We start from the raw sequence: 12,118 nt of genomic DNA, 5'->3' as shown, positions 1-12,118 counted from the left end.
TTGTATTGACTTTACTTTCTATACATGTATTAAAGTATATTTTCTCTATACGTACTGAAGTTTTCTTATACATGTATTGAAGTTCATTTTGAATACGTGTATTGAGTTTTTATATACACACATTGAAATTTGATTTGTGTTGAAATTTAATTAGTTCTTGGAACTTGGTATTGATGACAATTACAGTATATTGTGAAAGCACAAATTCATCATCAATATTGTTAACCCTTTTACCCCCAAAGGACGTACTGTACTGGTACGTTTCACAAAACCCATCCCTTTACCCCCATGGACGTACCGGTACGTCCTTGCAAAAAAAATGCTATAAAAATTTGTTTTTCATAATTTTTGATAATTTTTTGAGAAAATTCAGGCATTTTCCAAGAGAATGAGACCAACCTGATCTCTCTATGACAAAAATTAAGGTTGTTAGAGCAATTTAAAAAAAATATACTGCAAAATGTGCTGGGAAAAAAATAACCCCCTGGGGATTAAGGGTTGGAAATTTCCAGATACCCCGGGGGTAAAAGGGTTAAATGCTTCAGTTTCATAAGTTTTTGTTATTACGATGTATCTCAATCGGAACAGTGTATCCTTTCTTGCTGATTATAGAGCATACACAAAAGAATACTTCTTCAAGGAGTCAAGAATAGTTACCATAATGGCTTGAAGTTGGACGACTAGAAAAAGTCTGAAAAGAACCTTTAAATAGTAAAACAAAAGTAATGTAACTAGGTACAGAAGGGTTTGCTTGCAAAGAACATAATCTGTTGCTTACAATGTCATAAGAATAATGCGTGATGCATACCTGTTATTAATAGGTTTAGTCAATTTTATTGTTAACTTTTATCAGTATTGTCTCTTATATTATTTTTTTTTTACTCCACAGATTCTGTATACATTGAAAGTCAGCGGGCTGACCAACCATTTTTCATCTGCTCAATTCAAGAATTTCGTAGGGTAAATGACCTAAGACTGGTATTACATTTAACATTAGTTTGTATTTACATGAGAACAATTGTTAAATATATTGACAGTTTTTGTAATCATGTGTATGCTGTATCCAAGAACAGTTATGTAGGTTCCTCAACGGGAATACTGTATGGACAGCATTTGCATTAAGTTAGTAGTTTTGTTGAATGAATGGTGTTCATGTGCGAGGAGGGTTATGTCGATTCTTCATTCTAGTACGGTATTGTCTTTTACTCATTTCCATATCAATTTTCTCCATGCAGAGTAAAAGGGACACACTTATGGTCAACATCAAATGGTTTTATCGACCTTCTGAAGTACCTGAAACTGTGTACCAGCGTCTTGTGCAGGATCGCAATACTGAAAACAGTGAGTATTACCCTTCTGAAGTAGCTGAAACTGTGTGCCAGCGTCTTGTCCAGGATCGCAATACTGAAAGCGGTGAGTGTTACCCTTCTGTAGTTCCTGCAGTTGTGAACTGTCGTCTTACCCAGGATTGTAACACCAAAAACAGTGAGTATAAGCCTTCCCAAGTATGTAAAACTGTAGCAGTGATTTGTTTTGATATACACATCTTTAACATTTCTGAATTGACCTCCTCACACTCCTGCTATTTCAATATTTAAGGAGGTTAGATACTTTACCTTACTGAGGTTATAACTAGTTTCCATGTGCTTGAAGCCTTCAGGGATACAAGAAACCAGCTTTAGAATTCCTAAACCAGAAGGTGATTAGAACACGTGAATGATGTACAGAAATGGCTGCTCCCATTGCTGTGGTTTTGATTTTATCCCTCGACTTCTACTCGAGTGAATAGAGGAAGCATTAAATCAAACCTGTTGAAATTCTTCAATTCTCGTGGGTCAACAGGAGAGGGAATCTCAAAGAGATCTTTATCTCCAGAGATAATGGCCATCTCTTCCCTGGTGGAGCATTGCCTGGAGATGAAGTATAGGGAACAGAGGCAACTGATGTGTGATAGATGATAAAAGTCCTCAACTGCGCAAGATGGGAAGACTCGCTGGAAGACCATGTCAGTGACAACTTGAGTAGCTACCAGGCTTGATTCATTAGATAGGAATGGTTTGTTTGTGTAAATGTGGTTGCTCTGTGTTTGATAGAAGAATTATTTGAGTGCCTACTGGGACAAGTCTTAGAAGAGTTCCTCTTTCGCCTACTGGTGGAATTGGGTGATAAATTGTGGCTTTTCCTCAAGGAGTATAGATGTCATGTCTAAGGGAACAGGGATTCCTTCAATCAGAGCAGAGTAGTGAAAATGCTGAATAAAGGCATCCTGAAGTAGTATTTTCAATTGGGCTTTTTTTAATAGATTTATATATATATTTTCTCTCTCTCTCTCTCTCTCTCTCTCTCTCTCTCTCTCTCTCTCTCTCTCTCTCTCTCTCTCTCTCTCTCGTTTTAACAGTTTTATACGTACAATATGCTGTTTGGTTTCTCTCTCTCTCTCTCTCTCTCTCTCTCTCTCTCTCTCTCTCTCTCTCTCTCTCCTCTCTCTCTCTCTCTCTCTCTCTCTCTCTCTCTCTCTCTCGTTTTAACAAAGTTTTATACGTACAATATGCTGTTTGGTTTTCTCTCTCTCTCTCTCTCCTCTCTCTCTCTCTCTCCTCTCTCTCTCTCTCTCTCTCCTCTCTCTCTCTCTCTCTCTCTCTCAATGATAAGAAATTGTGATTATGGTCGTCTTAAAAACATTATTCGTGGTATGTTGCCCTGCTAGGTATACTGGTCTCGTACAGTAATTGTAAATTTGTTTCAAAGTTCAATTTTCAACAGCAGTACTTGGTGGGTATGAGTTAATACTTTATTTTCCTTTTTTTTTTTTCATTTTAATATTTTTTAATACCCGGAAGTCAAAAAGTCATTTTGATAATTTTGAAGTCTGTTAAAAATTTTCATCTTTACTTAATCAAGGTGATTATAAATGTTCTGCTTGTCTGTAGAAAACCTATAAGAAGTGATATCCTTTTATTTAGAAAATTATTCAAGCAATTCAATTATAATTGACAGCTATGTATATCCATAGACTTTACTAGAACTATAGAAATTTAAAGTTCCAAGAGAATTGGTAGCCTATTAATATCCCTGTATTCTTTTTCCAGATAACAGATCATTGGTAACAGATGACCCTGTGATCAAGAGTCGAGAGCTCTTCATTTCCGACGCAACCGACACATACCCGGTTTCGGTTCTCCGAGGTCTATGCAGGGTCGACCATTATTCGGACATTCATGCCGTTAGGGACTTTCTCCCCGAAGATAATTCCTTTTTTTATATTCTTGGGTAAGTTTTCTTCACTGTTGAATTAATTGCGCATGACGTCGCTCGTAGCAGACGACTTTCGGCTGCTGAGCCTGAACTTGTGAGGTCTCCCCTATATAAACGTAAGTCCGTGCCCTGCCCGTTTGTACACTGGCCTTAGAGAAGGGGAAACAATGTTTTTTTTTTTTTTTTTTTATTTATTTTATACTGGAAAGTACTTAAGAGACCACACAGCACCTCTCAAAAAAATATTTTCCTTAGTGAAAACTCCTTAATTGAATAGTGACATAGGGATATTTTTGTTATAGGTATTGTAGTTATATAGTGATGGCTAGGTAGTAGGTTAAAGGATTCTGAAGGACACACCCTTTCAGCTATCTACCAAGGTATGTCCCTCAATTCATTCTTATTTCTAGCACGTTCTTTTGCCTCTTCTCACATCTTTCCTATCACCCTTTCATGCTACACAGTAATACTCCTCCTTACGTTGCTCTCTATAAATGATAAATACAAAAGTAAAGTCCAACTTACCTAGTATATCTTGCCCTATGATGGTCTCCAAGTTGTGAAATGACAATCAAGCACTTCTTGTGTTAAAAGAATTTTGAAACTTGTCTTTTATTGCCAAATTATACTCTGATAATTGTATTGGTACTAAGTGTGTGTTTGAGAGTCTAGATGTATGTATTTAATTGAATGAAGAGCTGAAAATCTAGGCTGGTACTATGAAGTCTTTATTAAATTAATCCGATGATAATTTTGCTCTGTGACCATGCATCCATTGATTTTATATTCTATAATTATTCTCTGTATTACCTAGCTATAGAAACCTACCTCACTGTATCAATAAGTATAGAATAGATACAGTATTCATTTGATACCGTATAATTCCCAACGGGTCTAATTCATCAAGTCTAGAGCATGTACCCAACTACTTCGCAGGAGAATGTTATTCGTAGTCTCCTGAAAGTTATGGACAGCACATAGAAGAATCTATCTATTCCTTTGCAAAAGTCTGTAACATGCAGTTTATATAGATCTTTGGATATTTCTATGAAAGATTAATATTTTGAGTCATTGGTATGGTTTAAACAACCAGATAAAGTAGTGATAGCTGGAAACTTTTGGTTTGAGGTAAGCTTTCATATCTTGTAATTAAACATATTTGTACTTATTTCCTAGAAGTACTTACGTATTTGCTGAATGGTTTTTTATGAGCTATTTTGGTTTTCATGTCAAGGATGCGTATATTTCTTCTCAGTAAGATTTGGGCGGCATTGATGTAGGAGTAAGGGAAATGAGTAATGAAACTCGATAATAGTTGGCTTTTATTGAAAGTATTTGTTCATACGCAAAATCTAAACCATCATTTTTAGTTAGGGAATATGTTTTTGGCGCAAGCTAAACAGCCATTGAATCACTTTAATTAGGAGTTAAGCGGAAGGTGAGAGCGAGGAGCCCTGCCTCCCTACCTGTCAAGTACAGATGTACCAATGCACTTTTAATTAAACCTCTCATTTTCCTTTTCTTTCTGGAAGTGAAGGCCAGCTTTTCATTGTTACACTATGCTCTTGCTAGGGTCTGGATTGTTCGCAGTCATCTCTGTGTGCCGAGCGTAGGTCGTTGCCTACTTTGCTGTGACAGGAGTATGCTCTGCAAGGGTGAAGAGAGCTTTACTTCTTCCTTCTGTTCTAGCTTTTATACCCCTGGCTCAATCCCAGGAGATTATGCAGCAGAGCAAGAATCCCTCGTACCTATGTTGGTGGCCTTTCAACCTATGGTGGTGTGTGTGTGTTCCCCCCAGTGTTCACCACACTCCATCGGAGGTTGGAGGCCTTTCTCCGTTTGCTGCTGTAGAGGGTGAAAAGTGATGACTCCTCTCAACCTGGTAATGATCTGAGCATGAAGATGTCCCAGGGCCTTAGGTTTGGTCCCTACCAGGACACTATTAACAGCCTTTATTAAGGACGTCAATAGAGCACAGGAGATATGTTAAGACATTTTAAACCCTATCTTTGCTCAGACTGCCTCTATAACATTTTCAACACTTCCTGAAGTCTAAAATCACTGATATATCTTTGATTAGATATCCTCTACAATGTTTATAATGGTTTTCTGAAGGATAAAATTACTAGCTACACCACCAATTGAATTACTGCACAGCCTAGACTCCCCAGTGCCAGTGTCTGTCTTGGAATATACCCAACCCTTTGGTCGTCATATGCCAGGTATACAGTATTATACTACTATCCCCTTTCGGTGGAATGTATCCCTCCTTTGACCCCGTACCCATCTTCTTGGACATGCGGGGTTCTATCAACCTCTATTTGATGGATGGAGGAGCTTGCTAGAGTCACCTCCTTTGCCCCCCTTTGGGGGAAAGGTAGATTAACATTTCCAGGGAACAAAAAGAACCTAGCAGTTTGTTTCTAGGGGGACTACCAACTCGCCAAGCAGCGAGTCTCCCTACTTGAAAAATGATGGCTTGTTAGGAAACGACCACAAATTTCTAAAGTAAGTGATATTTTTTGTAGCTATACAAAGCCGAGTCCTTTGGTTCATACTAACCTCCTCAACCACACCTCTCTTAGTCCTAAGCCGAAAGGCCATGAGTGAAGAGACTTAACGGTTGAAGCTGGCTGGGCTCCTCGTCGTTGCTCCAACCTGTCGCTCATCTGCTCGTTAAAATGATTCAACAGCCGCCCAGCTCAGGCTTAAAACATTTTCCCTACCTGAAGGACGCAAGTTTGTATAGCAAGAAAAAATGCAAATTACCTTTTAAAGATTTTGTTTTATATTTAATTTTAGATATTGACCATATTTAATTTGAATTGATTGAACAATAGTTTGCATAAATTTTTTATTCGTGTATAAACCAATGATAATTTTTTCTTCAGGTATAACCCGGAGACTAGGAGGTTGGCTTCAACTCAGGGAGAAATACGCGTAGGCCCTTCTCATCAAGCCAAACTTCCGGAATACAGGTGAAAATTAATTTTCGTTAAATAGATTGGTATGTTAATTACAATTATTTAAATCTTTTCTTCTTTCATCTTATTTAAAGTTTTCAATGCAAATTTTTATCATTGGTTGATTTTTCAGTGAAATGATTTAAGTATAGAAGACTATTGTTATTAGAGGAAAGATATTAACCTGTCCAATGAGTCGAGCTCAACTCTTACAGAGCTGTCCGAGTAAATTCGGAAGGTAAAAATACTTATATTAAACCTAATAATAAATTATAAAATAAATATTATGAACATGTAGGATAATCATAACTTATATTTCCATATGCAATACTTTACTGAGTTTAATTTTTTAGCTGCTGTACTCTTAAGGAGAATTGTATTGGCTAGTTGAAGTGATTTTAGATTTTCAGCTGAAAAAAAAAAAACTAGTTTCTTGTGTTGTTCAGGGATACTTGGTTGAAGCAGACAATTAGAAACATTCTTTCGATTGTATATTCTTTGCTTACCTACTAATCAAGACAAGAGTTCGCTTGCTTGAGGGTACTTTCCGACATGCTATTCTATCTAATTTCTCTCTCTTTTTTTTTTTTTAAGTTTTTGTAGTTTATATATGAAAGATTAATTTTAATATTGTTACTGTTCTTAAAACTTATTTTAATTGTTCATCACTTCTCTTGTATTTTATCTATTTCCTTATTTCCTTTCCTCACTGGGCTAGTTTTCCCTGTTGAAGCCTTTGGACTTATAGCATCATCCTTTTCTACATAGGGTTGTAGCCTAGCTAGTAAGAATAATGATAGTATCAATAAATTTACAATAGATGAAGTGAGGAGAGCACTAGATAAAACGAGAGTAGGAAAAGCGTCTGGTATGGATGGTGTGAGAGCTGAGATGTTGAAGTAAGGGGGTGTGACTGTACTTGAATGGTTTGTGAGATTGTTTAATATGTGTTTGTTCCGTAACCTAATACAAACCACGCTATTTACATGGGGTATTATTTTGGCGGAGCTGAAATGACTAGCCATTAAATTTTAACGAGGGTTAACTACCCCTCGCTAGTTAGCGGGGGGTAGGGAAGGGGTAGCTAGCTACCCCTCCCCCCCTCACACACTGTGAATAGCTCAATTCACTTTTGGCTCGGGTGATGATCAGACGTTTCTGCTTTCACCCTCTCTTGACAGCCTTTAATCTTTTTCTGCTTTCTCTTTAAACAGTTTGTGTGTGAAGTTAGCCTCGACTCTATAACAATGCGTACTTGCCCTGGACTTCCTAATCGCCCGTGCGGGACTTTTATGTCCTCTATGGATACGGATCCTCACGCCCTTTGCCCCCTTTGCCGAGATCAACGGTGTGACAAGGAAAATGTGTGCAGGGAGTGGTCTGCCTCCCAGTGGGAGAAGTTCGGCTGTAGGCGCAAGAAGAAGTCCAAGAGAGACCGATCTCCTTCGAAGGTGACTTTGAAGAAGGAGGTCTCTAAGGACTCCCCTTGCGCCGCCTGAACCTCCTCCGAAGGTCTCCCTCGTCCGGCTTCACCTGTGAAACCGCCAAGTGAGATCGCAGGCCCTAGTGGTTTTTGCCAACCTCGGGGTGGTGGAAAGGGCGTGGCCTCCCTTAGCGAGGTTGTTCCCTCTCCTCCCCCGGGGGAGGATATTTTATATTTTGATGAATTTGACTGTACGGTATCTAACCATGGTTTATTTCAGCTTTGGGCTTCCTTGGGGCTTAAGGGCACTCCCTCCAAGGAAGGCCTGTTTGACTTGTTGCAGCTGGGGGCTGCAGTCAAACAGTCGCCGGTAATTCCGGAGGTTTATCCTTCGGACATTGTCGACGCTGTTTTGACTGTCCCTTCTGACGTGACAAGTCAAACCCTTGATCCTGCTGCCTCGGATGTTGCTGAAGACTCACCTCTCCCTTCCGCGCAGCCTTCGAAGGGGAAGGTGGGTCCTCCAGTCTCTCCTGCGAGCTCGTCTCCCCCCCGTGGGAGCGCGCTTTCAGAGACACCTCTTCGAAGGACCAATGACCCTGACTCCTTGCCCAGGGGTCGCATTCAACGTAAGGCCCGTAGGCCTCTTCGAGAGAGGGGGCTCCCTTCTCCCTATAAAGGGGTGAAGAGGCGCCTCTTTGGGTCTCCTTCTCCTCCCCCTGCGGAGGAACTACCTTGTCAGGAGAAGGTCTTACCTGCAACTTCCCTTGACCTCTCTGCGGATCATTCACGATCCCCTACACCTGCCAGATCTTCAGTGCTGCCGTCACCTGTAATCCTACAGGCACCGTCCCCTTCGGGGAAAAAGGACTCTGGGGTTAAGTCCCTGGCCCCTGCGCGCTTGCGTGCGGTTGAGCGTAGGTCATCTTCGTCACCTACTCGTCAACGATCTCATGTTTGCCAGCGATCTCTGGTGCGCCAGCGCTCTCCTGCTCGCCAGCGCGCCCCTGGGCACGCTCTTCATCTTGAGGATGATCAACGCTCCCCAACGCGCCAGCGATCTCCTGCTCGCCAGCGCCTTTCTGGGCGCGCTCTTCAGCCTGTGAAGGACCAACGCTCCCCAACGCGCCAGCGCTCTCCTGGACATCCAGAGAAGGTACAACGCCTTCCAACGCGCCAGCAATCTCCTACTCGCCAGATCTCCCCTGCTCGCCAGCGCTCCTTAGGGCGCCCCCAGCCTGAGAAGCAACAACTTCCTGATGGGCGCACTGCGTGCCATCACTCTCCTGCGCGCGCGCGCAACCACGCACTAGTGCCTATGCCTGTTGCACGCCCTGCACGCCCACACTCGCCAGCGCCCTCAAGATCATCTGATTCAGACGCTCGCAAAGGTTCACCTTTGCCTCACTCGTCGATTCCTGCACTCCCAGTTGCTCCTGCGTGCCCTTCGATTACTGAGCGCCTCTTGAGTTTGGCGCACACACGCCCACGATCTCCTACAGCTCGCCCTTCACGCCAACACGCTGTGGGGCCTGCAGGCTCTAAAGGAGGGGCCTCTCCTTCATGCGCCCCAATCACTGACAAATCTGCGCGCCACCAGTTGAGGGAGACCAAGTCTTCTAGGAGACATCTCTCTCCCTCCCACCATCACCAGTGCTCTCCTAAGAGGTCGCGCGCCCACTCGCCAGCTCGTTCTCTGGAACGTTCTCCTACGCGTTCATATGCACGCTCTCCTACTCGACCTCGTGCCTACCCTCCTGTGCGCCATTCACCTGCGCACTCCCACGCGCGTTCACCTGCGCACCAATCACCTGCGCGCCATCACGTGCGGTCCTATGGTCGCCATTCTCCTACGCGCGAACGCTCACCCACAGGACGCTCGCCTACGCGCCATCGCGCTACCTCGCCCGCGCGCGAAACTTCTTTCACGAGCTCTCCTGGGCGCGGCATCGTACCCGCCCGTGTGGGTCATACGGATCGCAAGGATCATCAGCAGGAGGCTCCTCCTGGGAGGCGTTCCCAGGATTCACCTCCGCGCAAGAGGAGGACAACGGCAGAACAAGAAAGATCGGCAGAGAGGTCTAGGCAATCATCTTTTTCTTTTCAGGAAGGCCCCGTGGTGTCCACTCCTAAGGGTCGCGAGATCCCCTTTTCTCCAGCGGGGATTGCTGACACAGCGTCAGTTACCCGTCTACCATGGTTCCGCCACATGATCAATGCTGTGGTCCAGGCTGTTAAGCCTTCCAGCACTGATCAGGGACGGGACCCTGTGACGGGTTCTCCACCGTTGAAGAAAAGGAAAGGAGTGGGCTTCGTGGTGACTCCTCCCCGGGAAAAGCTGGTCTCCAGGAACCCCATTAGGCGGACCCCTTCTCCTTCTCCAACCTCTGCAGCTCCACCCCCTCCTGTAGATGAGTTTATTTCGTCCTCGGGGGATTCCTCTAACTCTGAGAATTCTCCCTTGGCACTAAGGGGAGAATTTTCTCTGGATAAAGGAGGGGTTGCACGGGAGGAGGGTCCTCCTCGGGCGTCTTTGTTGGAGTCCTACTTCCCTCCCAGGAGGGAATCGAAGGACACCAAGACTGTTCCAAAATCTTCATTGAGGATTCGTCAAGAGCCAGCTATCCCTGGGGAGGACGTCCACGTTTCTCCCCAAGAAGACCTCTTGGGGATGGGAGACTGAGCTGCCAGTCCACCAAGAGGAGAGCACAGCGAGTCAGAACATGCGTTCTGGCAGGTCCTTGGATTGATGAGGGAGCTCAACAAAATCAAGGACCCGGAGACAGCCCCTCGCGAGGGGAAAGACACCGTGCTTGACGAGGTCTTTGGTGTCCAGAAGCCCCCCAAGACTAGTGCGGCTTTGCCCTGGTCTAAAGGGGTGAAAGGCGCCAGAGACAAGGTCAAAGCTCAACTCTCCGGTCTGGCCTCCTCAGGACGTTCTTCTGCCGTGTTCAAACTCCTCCCTCCTCCTCTAGTCCAACAGAGGAGGTATTTCGAGATCGACGGGGAGTCTTGCATGTCTCTTCCACTCCATCATTCCGTGGAAGAACTAGCAAAGGGAACTTCTTTCAAGAAGCTCTCTACCCGCCAGGTGACGTTTACAGCGTCAGAGACCCAAAACCTGGAAAAAGTCGCGAAGAGTGCCATGCAGGCAACTTCGTGGCTTGATCTCTGGCTTGGGTCTCTGGGCATCCTATTGCGATCCGAGGATCTGTCCAAGGAGAGCAATAGGAAAGCTTTGGAGACCTTCCTCCTCTCGGGCACTCGCTCTATTGAGTTTCTAGCCCACCAGGTCACTAACCTGTGGGCCCACATGATCCTCAAAAGACGCGATTCAGTGTCCGAGAGGTTCCATCCGAAGATCCCCACTGCAGACGTCAGCAGGCTCAGGCACTCCTCTATTTTTGGAGGGGAGTTACTGGAGCCTCGTGACATGGAGCAGTCGGCTGAGAGGTGGAGGAGATCGCACCAGGACTCTCTCCTCCAAAGGGCCCTGACATCTCGGCCCTATAAACCTCCAGCCCCTCAACAACAACGTCAACAGCAGCCTCGCAAGACACCTAAGCAGGCTCCGGCAGCTAAGACAAGCGTGTCTAAGCCGCAGCCCTTTCAGCCGAAAGACAAGAAACGCGGCAAGTCCTCTAAGGGAGGTAGAATTCCTTGAGGAAGCGGCAAAGGTCGCGAACACTAGGAGTGGCAGTCCCCCCGCATGTCCATCTGTGGGGGGATGCCTAAAAAGTTGCTTGCAGAGGTGGCAGCAACTCGGGGCTGACCCTTGGACGGTCTGTGATCGGTCAAGGGTATCGCGTCCCGTTCACAACATCTCTACCTCCCCTGACAGCGAATCCAGTGTCGTTGAACTCCTATGCCTTGGGATCGGCAAAGGGGTTGGCCCTCCGGGCCGAAGTCGAGACCATGCTCAAGAAGGATGCTCTCCAGGAGGTCGACGACGGCTCCCCAGGCTTCTTCAGTCGACTTTTTCTTGTAAAGAAGGCGTCTGGAGGCTGGAGACGGGTCATCGACCTCTTAGCACTAAACAAGTTTGTCGTACAAACTCGTTTCAGTATGGAGACAGCGGACATGGTCAGACTTGCAGTGAGACCACAAGACTTTATGTGCACTCTGGATCTGAAGGACGCGTACTTCCAGATCCCCACCCATCCGTCTTCCAGGAAGTACTTAAGATTCAGCCTAGACTTTAAGACCTACCAGTTCAAGGTGCTGTGTTTCGGTCTCTCCATGGCACCCCAGGTGTTCACCAAGGTGTTCACTCTGATCTCGTCGTGGGCTCACAGGAACGGCATCCGTCTCCTTCGTTATCTGGACGACTGGCTAATCCTGGCAGACTCGGAGTCAACCCTTCTGCGACACCGAGACAGGCTTCTGGAAGTTTGCCAAAATCTAGGGATCTTGGTAAATCTCGAGAAGTCCTCGCTGCGCCCTACGAAGAAACTGGTATACCTAGGCATGAAACTAG

General features: G+C 44.8%; 1 protein-coding gene across 1 annotated transcript in view; it reads left to right on the top strand.

Moving 5' to 3' along the window:
• The window catches only part of LOC137636394 (arginine-glutamic acid dipeptide repeats protein-like), a 116,906-nt gene that overhangs the window by 34,524 nt on the left and 70,264 nt on the right, over positions 1-12,118 (top strand). Inside the window, 4 exon segments of the mRNA XM_068368816.1 lie at positions 890-960; positions 1,236-1,341; positions 3,090-3,270; positions 6,147-6,233. Coding sequence (XP_068224917.1) covers positions 890-960; positions 1,236-1,341; positions 3,090-3,270; positions 6,147-6,233 — 445 coding nt within the window.

The sequence above is a fragment of the Palaemon carinicauda genome, unplaced genomic scaffold (assembly GCF_036898095.1).
Source record: "Palaemon carinicauda isolate YSFRI2023 unplaced genomic scaffold, ASM3689809v2 scaffold286, whole genome shotgun sequence".
Classification (NCBI taxonomy): domain Eukaryota; kingdom Metazoa; phylum Arthropoda; class Malacostraca; order Decapoda; family Palaemonidae; genus Palaemon; species Palaemon carinicauda.
This window is presented reverse-complemented; position numbering and strand designations above follow the sequence as displayed.